General features: G+C 35.2%; 1 protein-coding gene across 4 annotated transcripts in view; it reads right to left on the bottom strand.

Annotated features, from left to right (window-relative positions):
* The window catches only part of LOC136848641 (neural cell adhesion molecule 1-like), a 781,664-nt gene that overhangs the window by 28,938 nt on the left and 735,964 nt on the right, over positions 1-16,762 (bottom strand). For all 4 annotated transcript variants that reach the window (XM_067121045.1, XM_067121046.1, XM_067121043.1 and 1 more), the window contains 4 exons: positions 7,009-7,154; positions 5,192-5,326; positions 2,746-2,898; positions 114-298 (listed from right to left, as the gene is read on the bottom strand). In XM_067121045.1, coding sequence (XP_066977146.1) covers positions 114-298; positions 2,746-2,898; positions 5,192-5,326; positions 7,009-7,154 — 619 coding nt within the window. The remainder of the gene's footprint in view (positions 1-113; positions 299-2,745; positions 2,899-5,191; positions 5,327-7,008; positions 7,155-16,762) is intronic.

The following is a 16,762-nucleotide window of genomic DNA, read 5'->3' as shown; positions in this document are numbered from 1 at the left end:
AGAGAGTAACTTGTGGCACTGCTGTATGTCATTATGAATGTAATATCAGCAGATAGTGGTATTCAATATTAATAAATGTATGTTTGGTATGTGTGTGAGCACTATGTATTTACCTGTAAAATACTCTTGTTGGGGTAACTGATGATTTGCACTCTCTCTGATGGCACTAGGGTCTGCTGGTCCTTCATCCAGGAGAAATTGGCCTTAGGCTCTGCAATGGCCTCACAAGTCAGGTTTACTGTGCCACTCACATAGCTGTAGGCCTGGTCATTGTTGTCATTGCTAGAACGAGGTTTGTCTGTGGAGATGGAAGGGAGAGGAGGAAAAGTAATAAGAAATACAATACTGTACAGCACATTGAAATAAAATCTCGTACCTTTTAGTGACATGTCCATACACCAATCTATGTAAGTATGTATACGGATATATGCAACATTTTCCAACCATAAGAAAAATGGAGTACAGTAATACACATGGTAAATAAATCTTTTTGCATTTCATTTCTACCTTTGAGCATATTATTCTTCAGAAACTTACATACAGGTACTAATAAAATAATGGTTCCCTAATTATATAAGATGATGCAGGGAGACTAAATAACCAAGGCATCTTCGAAGACAGAATACTGGCTTCATGGTAGCTTAAATTTATTCATAAAGAGCGCTATCATATACATTATGAATCATCCTGTGCTAGCATTCATACTAATCCCCTTTATCAAGTGGATCTGGTCACTTAATTCAATGCTGTACATACATACAGAGAGAAATACCTTATCCTATTATAGCATGGCGTCTGTATTCTTGACCATCTTTTATTAGTTTGAAAAGTTCTGCATTTTAATCTATTTCTTTCTCCATACTTCAAACAGATTCTGACAATACAACAAAATACATCTATAGAAATGATTCAAGACTTACAGAATTTAGAAAAGACTGGCTAGTAACATTTTATATGCTTACTGCTTTTCACGTGACTGTCCAAATCAAAATGCTGTTTTATTTTTAAAATTAATCTGCTGAGTGTAGACTTAAAAACATTTCAGTTACTTGTAACAACTTCTTGCTTATTGTCAATCATGTGGATTAATCTTATTGTACTTAATAAGAATTAAGATATAAAATATTCTGGCTCCCCAGTTCCCATATTTTAAAATCTTTCTATATGATCCTCAAGGGCTTTTGGCAAATGCACAGGTTCAGCACGTTTTAAAGGTAAAGCTAGGGATAAAACAGCCTTCTGTAAGTCTAAATATTTTGCTTATGGCTTCAAAATTCCTCATACATAACCACTATCTAGCCACTTAACATCACAGTAGTTTTAGTTGATGCCTCATCCACTCCCTTAATCATTTCTAGAAGTGTTCTTCGAGATTTTACTGCTTCTTATCTCTTCTTTCCAATTCTTGGCCACTGACCTTCTACATCTACCTAAAGCATTTACTGTTAAGTTTTTTTTTTAGCACAGAACACCCGCAAGCTCAATAAAAACTACCAAACTTAATGAAAATGCAAAAAAATTGCATAAATTGTCATCATTTTATATAAAACCAGTTTTTGGATAAAAATTAAATAACAATGGAAGCAGTACCATAACTCAAGACTACAGTATTGTAATGTATTTGCCTTTGTTTCACATAGTTTTTTTTGTGTGTGTGTATTTCTCTTCAGACTAGTCCTTTATCATTACCCTGAAGTGATCACAATATTTTTAAAGTTTTCACAATTAATCAAAATGTAAATTATTCACTTTTAGGAAAAAAGTATTAAAATAATAAATACTGGCTACTAAAGTTATATAGTGCATACATTAATTGTGTAATTTACATATTCTTTTGGAGTTTTCAGTTGTCTTTTGGTGCTTTGAAGGCAACCTTTGTAAAAATGAGATTATGTATTACTTTACACATGATGATTACAACCAACTAAATGCCTAATTATTTTCATATTCAAAATTCACTCTTCATACCTCACACAGGTTTCTTCCACCTCCAAGTCCTCTTATCATTTGCGTTCATCTGAGAGTACTCTTTCTTTGTTTACTGAATGGGATCATTTGAAAATATGTGCAAGTTTCCTGTACCACCATACTCTTAAAGTTTGAGGACACTCAAGTGGAACCTATTGCTGATGAAAATGAACTGCTTTTCTTCACATTTGGGTTGCTTCATTTCTTGGCTCGATTAACTTAAATTACTTTTGCGAGACCAGTGATTCTAGAGGGCTTGGCTGAAGGATTTTTTCTTAAATGAAAGTAAAAATTGGAGTAAGAGAAAGTTGGGAAGTTAGGTAGGAAGAGACCAAAAGGGGGCAAAGGGATGCAGCAAAGCATGCCATGTAAGGCACACTGTAAGGGACAGCAGGACTGAATCAAATATAAAATTAATCCCATTAAAGTCTGCATCCTTTCCTCTTCTCTAGAGTCTTGTCCACTTCACTGCAATCTATCTTACAGCCTCCTCTGCCTTAATATTACCTCTGCCACTATTCCTTAAAGACTGACAATCCTAGCATCACCCATTACTTTCATTGTTTTATACCCTCCAATGGCAAAATTTGGAATTATTTGCCTGCCTTTACTGTCACTTCTTGTAATTTAGCATACTTGGCAGAGGCAAGTACAATAACTTATATTTTTTTTCTAGAGTAAGCCATTTAACTTAATTTCCTTGTTCTACCAGATCTGGGCTAAATTAGGGTAAAAATTCCCGTTACCACTGGCATTTTCATGAAAAAATACACTTACGATGCACTTTGACGTCAATCTTGAGAGTTTCTATATTAGATGTCCTGGAGGAGAGTTGCCAAGCCCTACAGAGGTATTCTCCTGCATCCTCAAGGGTTGCATTGTGGACAATTAGGTAGTTGGGATTTTCCAGGTCAGCACTATATTTACCATCTGAAAAGGAAATAGAAAATTACATGCATAATAATTATCAGTATCTTCAGATCGTCAATTAGGCAACATATGAAATATACGAATCATGGTCTTCCTTCCAATGCAGCATGGTCCCTCAGAGCTTTTTTTGCCACAAACTTGACTGATATCGAAAAAAGAAACAGAATTAACATGGCATTTCTTTCGAAGGCATCAAAGACAAACACTCGCAAATATTTTTTAGATATATGAACAAGACTTCTGATATCACTTTGTCCTGAAACATTTGGATGGCTTTGACTGAAAGAGGGCCAGTCAAACAATAATGCCTTTGAGGATAACTGCTGCAAAATCCACTTGCCTTATCATCATCCACAGTGGGTAATACATTTCATTTCAATATCATGTGAGGCCGAGTTTGACAGCATACCCTGGTATGGTGTACATCACTCATTTATCTGTCTGTTCAGTTACACCGAATTCATACCCTAGTTATATCTTAAGAGGTCTGTCAATAAGGTAATACACCTGTTATCCTTTTGTATCTAAGGTGATAGATTAACTAACATAGAGAGGGTCATTACAACATATGGGGAGAAATGTTTGGTGACCAACACTTGAATGCTAATTAGCTGGATGGACAGAGGGGTAAGTAAGACATACTGCTAGTATTTTTTCAATTCAACAAATTCTTTCTTTCTTTAACTTGCCACTGAAACACAAAAGTGACCATAAGTGCAATTAATTGTTCATACCATTTCATGCAGAATTTTGCACTTTTGTCTTTTACTTAACTGACCAATGTACTTAACAGTGATGGTATTCTTAGTTCAAGCGACCACCAAATGCTCTGACATACTCAGGATCTTAATTCCTTACAGAAACATCATAGCTCTCGGCATATTAACTACCATCTTACTGCTGAAACTACAAGCATGGCCAGAAAACTGATCTACTAAATACTTAGTTTTGAACATTTCTCACAATGTGGCTAAAAGTATACTCGTGTACTGTTAATTACACCATCAGAACTGTCAGCAATTTCAGAATGGCTAAATGTATTTGCTTTGGTCTTATTTTTCACAACTGCGTCAAGTGCAGGCAGGTGCTTCCCCATCCTTAATGCTGGAAGTCTAAGAATGCTGGTTAATATATGAGCGCAAAAAGCGAATACAGTCCTACAAATGCTAGGTTGTGTCAACCTATGTTATCAAAGTAAATCTCCAGCTTCAGTGCGTTATATGATATATCAGCAAAGAACTAGATCATTCTCTATAATTTATAATTAATGGTGAGTGTCAGGACCACCTAACAAAATCCAGAGACAAATACTATAGAAGTGAATACACTGCTCACTGATAACAATGAAAACCAGCAAAAAACAGTTTGGCGTGATCTTAAAAGGAGCTCTGCTCCATCCAAATTATCATAGTATCTCACAGAACTTTTATGTCCCCAAACTGATGTCACCCCTTGGTAAGGAACAGAATAATTCTCTCCAGAGATGGAACCGTTAACCACAATTATTGTAAGTTTACATGTTCCGAGGGAAATTGTGAATCCCTCTAACCCAGCTATAAATAATTCGTCAGCACCTTCCAAATGCATCATAAAAACCACCAAGCAATCTTCAAACAGTTAACTGAGAGCCACAACAGAAGACCAGAAGAAGACAAAATTTTAAAGAGTGATGGAATTCTTAACGGGAATCAATAACTGTCGTTGTGATATATGAGGCAAAATCAATTTCCCACTAAACCTCATTTAAATCAAATAACCTAGACATGGAATTGTTAATTTTGCAGTGCTACATTGCAGTATATCAATTGGCAACTGTAAGAGCTAAATGATAGCAAAAATAGACAAAGAAGATGTAGAATTGCACTCAAAAACGAAGTCTCATCAAAACATGGAAGAACATGGGACTACAACAACATCTGACTTGAAAAAATTTGCTTCAAAACAAATAAACAACCACCTACACTACCATAAATGCTATGCAGGGATTCATTCATATAGCAAGAGTATCTTAAGTAAAGAGAATTTTTTGTGTCCCAACTATTTTTTTTCTTTATGTCACTTCTTTGTCAATGGAGTGACATATGATCAAGAAAAAGAAATCTGGGGTGGGGAGAGAAAAGAACAGGATGATGAAAAAGTATCATACACATCTCAAACATAAGCTGTATGAAACTACGAGAATTTTTTTTATGATAAACTTTGCCTTTTAACCACATAGGAGCATAAACTTACCTTACATAATTCTAATGAAGGGTTTACAAACCGTGATATTACTGGCAAACAGTTCACTTACCAAATTTCACCTTTTTCCCTTTTGCTGTCCATGCAATTCTAGGAGCGGGATCTCCATCTACGTCACATCTCAAGACTGAGTCTCTGTCCTCTTCCAGATACTGTACTGTAGGAGTGTCTTCGAAGTCAATGTATTCTGGAAAAAGTGTCGTTGAATTATTTGATAACATTCGCTGTACCCGGCCAAGTGCTTTGAAGACTAGCTTATAATGCTACAGTAGTTTTCACATGGTACATGGACCAAAATTGAAAAACAGACTAGCTTGAGTGTAAGTAAATACAATGAGAGATAAATGAACTTGCATGGCCATTCTCTTTTAGAAAGAATTATGATTTAAACACGGCCATCGGACAGATATACAAGCAGCCATTTAAATACAGGTGTACATTTTACCCACGGTCTAGACCGTGATTTTATCATACCCAGGTGCGGATGGGTCTGTGTTTACCAACACCTTCTAGACCTGGTCTGTAGTATATAAAATGAAGGTCTTCTCTACTGAACAGTTTAGATTATTTTTAATAATCCGTCACTCTGCTGGACACTGGGGTAGTTTTACTTTCATTGTGTTTCCCACCTTACTATTCACACACATGGTCTCTATTATCCTATACGTGCTGATAATCTTATTTTGCGTGGATGTATTTCTTTCTCGATTTAGTTCAGCAATATTTGTTTCTTTCGATGCTAATTCACATTTACCCTGTACCCTCACAGTTCCTCCATCCCTTTCATTTTCTCGACACAGTCTGCAACATCGACATAACTACAATTGTGGGCATTGGGTCCCTCTGAGAAAAAAATCTTCGTCGTAATTCTAGCACTACTGTACTTTGCTTCCTGCTATTGTTCATCACATTCTGAAGAATTTTTGTTTATAATTTACCTACCTTTCCACTGTCACAAGGCTTTATTTCCTATTATCCTGATGTCCTCGAAAGAAGTGGCCTCCTGATGTCACAAACATCATCTAATACTATATAATTCTACATTTATCTGCAGCTGATAAGCAAAAAAGCAGACAAATACATAACTGTGTATGTGTGCAATTTATTTGCCAAAAAGCTTGTACCACAGCGTCAGGAAAACGAATAAATTTTCACGCAAGGTAAAAACATCATGAATGTTCATTTAGTTAAATTCAAGAAATGGCGGTTTTTTTGTGGCTAAAGGAACAGAGGGTTCTAATACAATTGATTTTCATAAAGACAATGGGAATATAATATAACCGAGGGCAGAATTCCTGGAAGACTAAAGTCAAGAACTATGTGTACATAATCTGGGTGGAGGAGGACACCCAGCAATATGTCATATTAGTTAATATTAAACTGATTTAATTAAGAAACACCTACGTCATACTCAAACCCAACCCTGATTATGACATAAAACCAATCTTCTAAACATATCGGCTCCTCAGCATTCTATGGTAAAATAACTTATATTTCTTGAATGTAGTATATAAGTAAATATAATTGGCCAACTGTGACTAGACAGTGGCGGTTTTACAGCATTGTGTTAGCAGTCATTTTCCCGTTTTTCTTGTTTTTGCTGGATTTAACCTTCCCTAGGTCGTCACTTCTTTTCTAATAAAGTTGAGAGCTCCAAGAAGTATGATACAAAACTCTGCCACTTCTGTCAATCGCACATAATCTGTTTATATTTTGCTTGCTGTGTCTATTGTACAGCTGGCAGACTGGGTCTTGTTTAAACTTTTTTTCATAATATTCATTTATTAAAATCCTGTGACCAGAAATTTGATCATTTTATTTGCCTGAGGTAACGAGAGTGTCAAGACTATAAACCAAAGGAAGTCTTACTGTGAACGAAGAGCTGGAAAGAAACGGATTCCTCTTTCCCGTCCACGTTGGCGGAGCAGGTGTAGCTTCCACGATCCGTCCGACTGATATTTTCGAAAACCAGGTCGACTCCTTTGTGACCTGACCTCCCATCCTCGACGTAAATTCTGTAAGGACACATTGCCCCAGGGATACAAAGTTAATAATCCTGTTTGTTGTGGGAGGATTCGGACGAAGGAAAAAACCACGTGGAAGAACTTTTAAAAGCTGCCAGAGGTGGGGCGTGAATTTTTTCCCCTAAAAGCTGAATGTTATAAGGCTACAATGGAAAAATTGTCAATATTCGTCTACATTGGTGTGGAATAATTTCCTTATGCGTTGAACATTAATGATCATATTATGAAAAATTTTCCTACTCAAAATTTGTATAATTAAACAAGTGGCATCGATTAACTGTATTCATGGCTTGAATTAAGTAACTCGACAACCTTCTCATGAATATAAAGAATTTCTGAGAGCTAATCTGGCAACGCTGTTATCAATAACAGTAAAATGTCTGGATGGAAATCAAAGCGGTTAACGAAGTGATTCAATCTTTAATCACAAGCACAAGCATTATATTAAAAATTATGGAGGAGGTGGAAGTGGTCCGTGATGCTTGCAAATTTTAAATGTAAAATGAGAGTAATAACAATATATACCTGCTGGTCGAAATCACTGAATTTATCTCTTTGTAGCCTATAAAATACTATAAAATACTAGCATCTAGGTGAACTATCTAGGAAATAAAGGAAATAATATTAACTGACTGAAATACAGAAATCACCTTAGAATTATAATACAAATAAATCAACTTCTATAACACTACGGAAATATTAACTAATAAATTAGTGAGATAAAAAACAGACTAAGTATTTATATGGACAAACTTCAATGAAATGCAAAATGTGGACAAAAATACATACTTGGTAACGGTTAATATTCCAAACACTAAGTTAGTATAATTCTTGTCCTTCAGTACTATTTAGTCAGCCAAGAAAACTGGGTGACTGCTGAGATCAGATTTAAGAGTCTTTGTCTTTTAAATGCCAAAAGGTTTGCAAAGGGAACATGGACTCCATCCACACACTGATGATGATTGCTGACATGCGCATTAACATTGCACATTTCATTGTCTAAAAACATAAGTATTCATGTATATACGTAACTCATCATATACACATACGGGTATATACATTTACATACATACACAAATATATATATATATATATATATATATATATATATATATATATATATATATATATATATATATATATATATATATATTACTCATAACATTTCCGAACAAATACTATATTTTATTCAGCAAAAGTAGCACATCACTGAACTTGTTTAAAATTACAGCATCCAAATCAGATACATTTATTTTTCACTTTAGTACCAAAGTTATGACGACGCTCGTGCTGTTTTATTTGTTTACGGTGAATCCGTTTAGAAACAGTGCAAGTAATTAAGACAAATGATGAGGTTTTATCTACCTTATTTAAAACACACATTTATTAACAAGAATATTTTTTCAAGGAAGGATTAAAACCCACCTCACACAAAAAAGACTAACGTGTTTTTCTTTTCATAAACATCAGAGACTTTATTTCTCGCTTAGCAGAGCGTAAGATTGACAACCAAGTCACCTTGAAGTCTCAACAGTCTCTTTATTCGTTCCTTCTTGAAAGTTATCTTTAACAAAAAGAAAACGAACGAAAATTCATGTATATTCGTTTCTTCCGATCTTCGAAAACCGGGCTTTCGTTTCTCGGCCGCTTTCTCCTTGATTTAACATTGCCGTTTAATGAACAGTACGGAAACACAGACAGACAGACAGACAGACAGACTTGACACATGCCGTGCAAGTGTTTTGTGCAAATATCAGTGCATGCATATTTTCATGCAGTATGCAGAGTCGCAGGGCTAAAACCATAGGTAAAACCAGAGCAAAAGGTGATAGGATTGAATTCAGATTATTCGCTTGAACTGCAAAAAATCACTGATAAAAGTTCCGGGAATGTTATTCAGGTTCAGACGTGTATATATTTTCAGTGTTTAAGCAGCTGAGTAAGTTCGAGATCGAGGATGGCTACCAGGGTGTATCTCCATTTTTTAGTCTGAGTGTCTCTTTCAATTCTTGACTGTGTTTTGTTCAACTTTTCACAGTATAGTTGTTTACCTCTTTTTTTTTTTTTGTTTTTTGTATCCGTTAAAGCGTAGGGCATGTGATTTACATCAACTTGACCCTGTAAACTGTATCAGTGTTAATATACGTGAGTTACTGAGTGAAAGAAGGGAAGAATAATAAAAAATGCAGTGCTCAGAAAAGGAAGAAGTAGCAATCGAATTAAATGAATATGAAAGAAAGAAAAATCTGAGAGGTGGCATGCGTGTAATTTTTTTGTTTGTTTTGGTACTGATTTCTACCTTTGAAAGTCTAAAGTGAAAATATAAACTTTTGAAAGTCTAAAGTGAAGATGTAAACTTCAGTCTAATATTTACATAACTGCATGAACATTTACATGTCACAATGCAGAACAACTAGGTATAAGCAAATAAAAGTTTTTAGGAATATGATTAAGTCACTAACTTTACTGTACAATCTGATAAAATATGAAGAAATATTTACAAGTTACGGGCAAGAAATTAATAATTAGTAAAACTATTGAAGTTCTCAAGCAATGATGAAATTAACAATAAATCTGAGGAGTAAAAACATTTTCCTAGGGGATTATCATATCTATCTCCAAGCAAATTCGAAGTAAGTGACTACAGAACAGACGTTTGTAGAGAAGAAATAACGTGGAAACAATCATCCGATTCCTGAGTATTTGTTAAGAAGAGTTCGAGCACTTTGTTCATGCACAAGTGTGAGATGTTAAAGAGAAGTGCGAGAGATCATGAGAATAATTCTAATCCATATGAATCTAACGTAGGACGAAAGAATGAAACGTTGTAACCCTTGAGAGTAGGGGAAATTTCTTGGTTAATTTGAAGTCAGATAATTTTAAAAGCAAGTCTATTCATTAGAATAGAATTGAGTGGAAGATCCTATGACCTTGTAAGCAACAAAGTAGCAGCTTTGAGGGTAGTGCGGGCAGGCGAGAAAAAAAGGGTAGTAAATAAAAATGGCAAGCAATGAAAAAAAAAAAGTTATTTTTAAAAAAGTTTCCCTTCGTTATATTGCATTGGAACTGACTTTACATATGGCACTGGGTTGGTAATCAATGTTTATCTGTTTCATCATTATTTTCAGTAAAAATTGCTTCTAATGACTTTATTAAATATTAATTATAGAAGACTTGTATACGAAACGGTGGTATTCTGGTTCAAGTAAACGCACAAACTCTCAAACTCTCTTCCACACAAACTAAATTATCCAAAGGAGTTTGAATTAATTCCTTGAAAGTACGGTTGCCACTGTATTATTTACCAATGCTATAATGATTTCACTTTATTTATTCTTTAATTCATGAATTATTTTAACTGTCCTGAAGTTTATCCGTTTATTAACCAAAAACCTTTAAATGCCTTTCTCTGATTAACAGCCGCAATTGTGCAAACTTTGCTAATTTAGAAGATAACTGAACGCTCCAGATCCTTCTAAGCCCCTTGCAATTTACTCTTCCTTTAGGATCCTTGTGAAATTTGCCGTTGTTCAACGCCAGTGTATTGCAAGTTATCATAAACTTGGTGCAGGGTTTGCTTGAAGTCTCAAGGTTATTTAGTTTTGGCAAATGAACCTGCGTTTGTTTTTTCTCCGTAGGGGAGTTGGCGAAATCTCCCTTGCTTGGAAAGGGAAAGGCAATTTGGCGAATCTTGATGAGATGACTGGGGATGCTTAATGACGTGAGCTGGAGTTTAACTTACAGTATATGTCTGGGAGCTTGAATCTAAGACTGACAACGGGGTGCCGGGGAAAAATCCGTCACGGCAAAGGGTTCTCCTGGTCCCCTGTGTTATTGCTTTTGCTAAAATTACTCATTCGTGTTGCCTGGAACTGGACGAGGTTGTTATTACTCTGTTCATCTGATTTAAAGCTGTCTTCTGGAAGAGCTTACTATGTTAGGGTACAAAATTTAATTCAAGAGGCATAATGTTTCTTTCTTACAATACTATAGTCTATTCCGATCACTTTTCAGAACATGAACTGTAGGCTTTTCAACGCTGTAAGGCGTTGTTTGCCTACTCTAGTAATTCAATGCCAGCTTTACGAAAACTATTTACGACACGAGTTTTTTTTTTATCTACCAACTAATTTTACTAAACACTCAAGTGACAGGTTACGTTGACAGAATTTATCTTTATTAGCGTTACAAACAAATTCATGATACAATACAAGATACTCTGTATTTGTAGAGATAAATATATTTGTGATGCTGATACGGGGAATTCCTACCAGCGTATCCTGTCACTTTTACAATGAAAAGAATCAACTGCCATATCTCGCACACTTTACACCTGCATCTACCACCTCAGTTTTCTACCGAAAAAGAAATTGTAATTTCATCCTTCTTTCATCATTTATACAGTATTCCTCTAGACTATGTATCATCATTCTTTTTCGTAGAGCAGGACTGGTATACTTGTGCAGTTTTCACTGCTTCGGAGAATAATAATTCTACAAACTTGGTAAACTGACTCGAGTCAAAGTCTAGGCTCAAGCTTGGATAGACGACATAACAGAGTCAGTTTCTAGGGTGATTAAGGAGTGGGGGTGGGGGGAGAGGGGGCAATGATATAGGGAAAAATTGGAATGAAACGATAAGCTCAAGTAGATTTTAAGTTAGAATAACAGGTCAGATCAACTTCCTCTGTTCTTCGTGGTCATTTGATTTATTTATTGACTCATTTTTTTCGTCGTGGTCATCACCACTCTTCTTCAGAGGCACATATTTTATTTTTTGTAGCCGCCCAAGGTTTTCGTGCTTTGACCTGAGTGGGCTTTCTTTCCTGTTACCATGAAATCTTTATTTTCTTATCAAATAAAAGATTAAAGGGTTCACATCTAAATGGCAAGGAAAGACGGATAAATCCGTGCCTGCTAATCACGTATTGAGGAAATTTCAAATATATAATAATGTAAAAACTATATCATATCTTGTTTTATGTTCTTAAGCAGCTTTTCTCTCTCTCTCTCTCTCTCTCTCTCTCTCTCTCTCTCTCTCTCTCTCTCTCTCTCTCTCTCTCTCTCTCTCTCTCATTTTACTAATGACACTACTGTTACTAATACTGCTACTATTATTAAACTGTTTCTTCCCACGCATACAATTTACTAACATACATATCCAGCCTGAAATTCCTTAGAAGTGAAACTTACCACTTCATATTAAAAAATGACCACCTGAATATTGACTGACATTTCGATATGAAAGATAACAGAGCAGAATAAAATAAAATCCTATAACGAAATACCCGTTTGTTCAAACTGCTAAGTTTCGTTCATATAATACATTACTTAAGATTATTTCGCAAGTGCAAAACTAAAGCTAGTGAGTGTGCGAGTGCAAGCATATAATTAATGGATATACAAACACATACATGTGCTCACGTAAGTATATATAAATGTATGCAGCATAAATGCACATTGGTGCAGATATACCCATACACTAATATACACAAATAAAAGCTTAAAAAGAAAAATACGAACAAAGTCTATACTGTGTGCAGTATGTCTCCAAACTAGGTTGCGGTAACGTGAAATACGATTTCAAATCTTACGTTTAAAGTCAAAATAAAAGGATTTCAGAATGTGCATGTTGTGTCTCGTTAGTGCTTTGTACCATGCAAACTGCGCATGTGCAAAGTGGGCGGATATTCCAGGAATGATAGCCCATAGCCTATTCTTTTTTAAATGTTTTAATTATGTCTGTTGGATTTGATGGATAGATGATAAAATTATATATATGTATAAATATGCTTTTATTCGTGTAAAAAGGCATATAAATGTGTATACATATATATGATTTTCTATTCATGAGAACTCTTACTTTCCATGTGAGTGAGTGTATACATATGAGTTCTGTGACTAGAGATAATCATTCTCAAATAAAAAGGCGGCCTTAAAAATATTATACAGGTTCAGTAAATAATATACATTTTATATCGTATAAATGTCAATGAAAAATGAAGGTTGAATCCAGAACCTTTGTAACAGCCATAAACAACCGCAAACCAGTTTCTAGATTGCAGGATCATTTGAAGATAAGGCTACAATGGAAGATGGAGTCATTAAAGCCATTGATTCACGGTTTCAAAGTTCCAGTGGGGTATCGAACAACTGGGTGTACTAAGAGGTCGCTCTTAAGAACAACCTTAAAATTATATATATATATATATATATATATATATATATATATATATATATATATATATATATATATATATATATATATATATATATATATATATATATATATATAATACATGTATATATATGTGTATATATATATAATATATATATATAAAACCAAGTCACTTCACCCCATATGGGGTTGGTTTCAGAAAAAAGAAGATACCATCCACTACAACAATCGTCATTTAAATGCTAAAAGTGGATTAACCCGGCCAGCATAAATATTAAAAAAAAAAAAATATTATCAGCGTTTTTACACATGCACGCAATGGGTTCACTGGCAGCAAGTCCCGAGTCTACAGACAAAATATGGCATCTATTCTGTATGATAATTTACCATGAACTAAAAGACTTCCTAAGTGTTGGAACTTTGAATCTCAACTGTTCCATCACTTTTTGGCTTTTCTCTGCCTCTACTATACCCATCTTTCACCATCTTTGAGGTAAGTCTATACTTCAAACTCTCATCTCAACACTGATTCCTTAGACTCTCTGAAAACTAACTTGGAGACCTACCACTAATTTCCTCTTTTCTTGTCTTCATCATTGACATTTACTACTCCCTAAACATATCTTCGATCATCTTCAATGATATTCACCGGTACATTTTCCAGGTTGCCATTTGCTCCCACGCTCACATTCAATTTCCTCCTCTTATCCTCAACTGCAAACATTAATCAATTCACATTCAATTCACAACTGCCTCTCCTGTCCCTAAGAATCTGACCTACATCTGGTCCTTCCGCGAGATCGCTTATCACTCATTCGGTTTACATATTCAACTCGCAGAGACTCCAGGGACTCAATGCACTTCGCCCGAGACCCACTTTTACGCCTAACCATTCACTCTTCCTCGTTCATATTCTCACACACCGCATGTCAGGTATCACATTCTTTGATATTCGCCGAATATCCATACAAAATATCCATTAGCATAAAAATGGCCGATATGAGCATCAAAACAAAGCACCATTAGTCGACTTCTTGAAAGTATCAAGGACGGAAGTGATATAAAAATAGGAGTAAGAAACCTTAGACAGACAGATTGACCATGGCCTGTCAAAGATTCCAAATTAGATTAAAGTTATCAAAAGTAGGAAAGTGCAATATTATCGGAAGCAGTTCAAAAAAATTTACGTTAATCTCAAAGCAGATTGTAAAACTTTCAATATACAGCGAATTCCCCTTAAAAAGTACGTTACTTTTTGGGAATGTAACTTGAATACTGACTTAAGTGAAAACTGAATTGTTTTTGTTTCTTTTTTTTTAGTGAGACTGAACCGTAGCCTTTTTTTATTGCAAAATTGTAACTGCTACACTCTTCATAGTCTGACCGAAACTTATTCTAAGCTCAAAATCAATATTATAATGTAACGTACAGTAAGGACACTTTAACAAGAACTTGTATTCATAAACTTTAAAGTCATCAATACAACCATTTCATTAAAGCATGAACATAAATACGTTACCATGTATAAACGACAAATGAAGAGTGTGACCTAATTTCAGGCATTATGAAACAACAGAATATTTCTTTCCACAAAAATAATAGCTACAATGTGTATTTTGAGGATTGCAATATCGCAACTAGGTTCATGCACCGAACGTGAATCGGGTAAATTGTGGATAAATACCTACGACCGAAGTTTAGTTTCCTATTCATACCACTGGTGATAAAAGGAACGATCCAGAACATGTTACAAACGAGGAATTATACCAATGTTGTTCATGTTGATAAAAAATATGCAGCTGATTAAGAGCTAATTAGCACCATAAACTTGAAGCAACTAACGAATTTTGACTGCAGGGCTAACGGAAATTCTTTGATTATCATTAGGGCAAAGACTAATGAGGTCGTCAATCAGCGATATTCATCTAAACAGGACACATAATTAAGAAAATTAGCGACAGATTTTATCATCACTGCCAACGTAAAATTTCCGTTGATGGTACAATGATACATTAAGTTTATTCTTACCTGATGTTTACCAGCTGACCGTAGTCTCAAGTAGCTGGGAGGTGTTACTGACTTTTCTGATATTGCTAAAAGAAGTAAAACTGACTGCTGTCAGATATGTCACACCGATGGTACGTTAGAGAGAGAGAGAGAGAGAGAGAGAGAGAGAGAGAGAGAGAGAGAGAGAGAGAGAGAGAGAGAGAGAGAGAGAGGCCGTAATCATAAATAAACCAAACGGAAAATCTGGAAAATTTCAGATACTTAGGTTAGGGTTCAGCAAAGTCACCCACTGTGTGAATTCTCTACGGCTCTTCAGAAACATCTTCCCAGCAACAGGTTGTTTAGTTTACATGACCATTCCAAACTATATACTTTATATCACTGAAATGATTTATGACATGAACGAAAGTAGTAGATCATTGCGATATAATATATTTTGAAAAAAAATATAGGAGACAGTGGAGGAAAAATATTAAAAACAAGGGGTCTTAGGAGATTCTTCCCTTCTACCTCATCTTCAAGAATGCTGACATTAAACTGATGCTAAAACGACGGGATATAGAAGAGTATATGATATCGATCACAGAAAAATTATGCTGAAACTCTGGGGACTCGTTTACGCACATCAGAATAGTTGCATAAATCACATACAGTGGGAGGTGAGTGCACATGCATCAGTATATGTGACCTGTGTCCCAAAGCTGTATCTTTGACAAGAGGAGTCGGAAAGCCGACGAAAAAGGTAGCCTGAATAAAGTAAACATAATAGAGACAAAAAAGATGGACCAAATCGTCAGCGTCAAAGAAAAAAACTCTTCAGAAAATTCGCCTTGAGCTCTGATCCCCGCTCTCTGTCACCTGTCGTGATATGGAGAACCCTCATCTTTTTTAGGGAGTAACTACAAGAGTCAATAATACTGTATCCCTTTTATTTTACCGAAAAATAAAGGAATACCCCATCTCCGGAAAAAGAGAAAATCTTCTTAAGGGGTGAAACTTACCAACAACTATTGCCCAAAAATATCCAATTTTTTTTAGATCAAAAGTTAATCTTGGGAACGATGTCGGTCAACTTGAGTAAACAACTGAATATCAGAAAGCAATCTAGCCGGTCTCTGCGATGATGTTCTGGTTGGTCTTGGTTATGAGATCTTAGACAACAAGTTTTAGAACACAACCATCTGCTGTGACTTAGTCATCCTTAGATAACTGGAGTTTTCATAGCTGCCAGGTAGGCTTTCAGGTTGAGCCTCCCTAGTAAAGTTATATGTTCTCTGTGAATAACAATTTATTACTTTGAAATGCTAGAATTTTAAAGTAATTTGTGAAAAATTATAAAGAACTGCCTACTACAGACAAAATCGTGGCAAAACCTAATGAAACAAGGCAAAGTCTGAAGAAGTTGAGACTGAATT

Source organism: Macrobrachium rosenbergii, chromosome 19 (genome assembly GCF_040412425.1).
Source record: "Macrobrachium rosenbergii isolate ZJJX-2024 chromosome 19, ASM4041242v1, whole genome shotgun sequence".
Classification (NCBI taxonomy): Eukaryota; Metazoa; Arthropoda; class Malacostraca; order Decapoda; family Palaemonidae; genus Macrobrachium; species Macrobrachium rosenbergii.
Note: the sequence above shows the minus strand (reverse complement) of the source record. Positions and strands in the feature narration are given on the sequence as shown.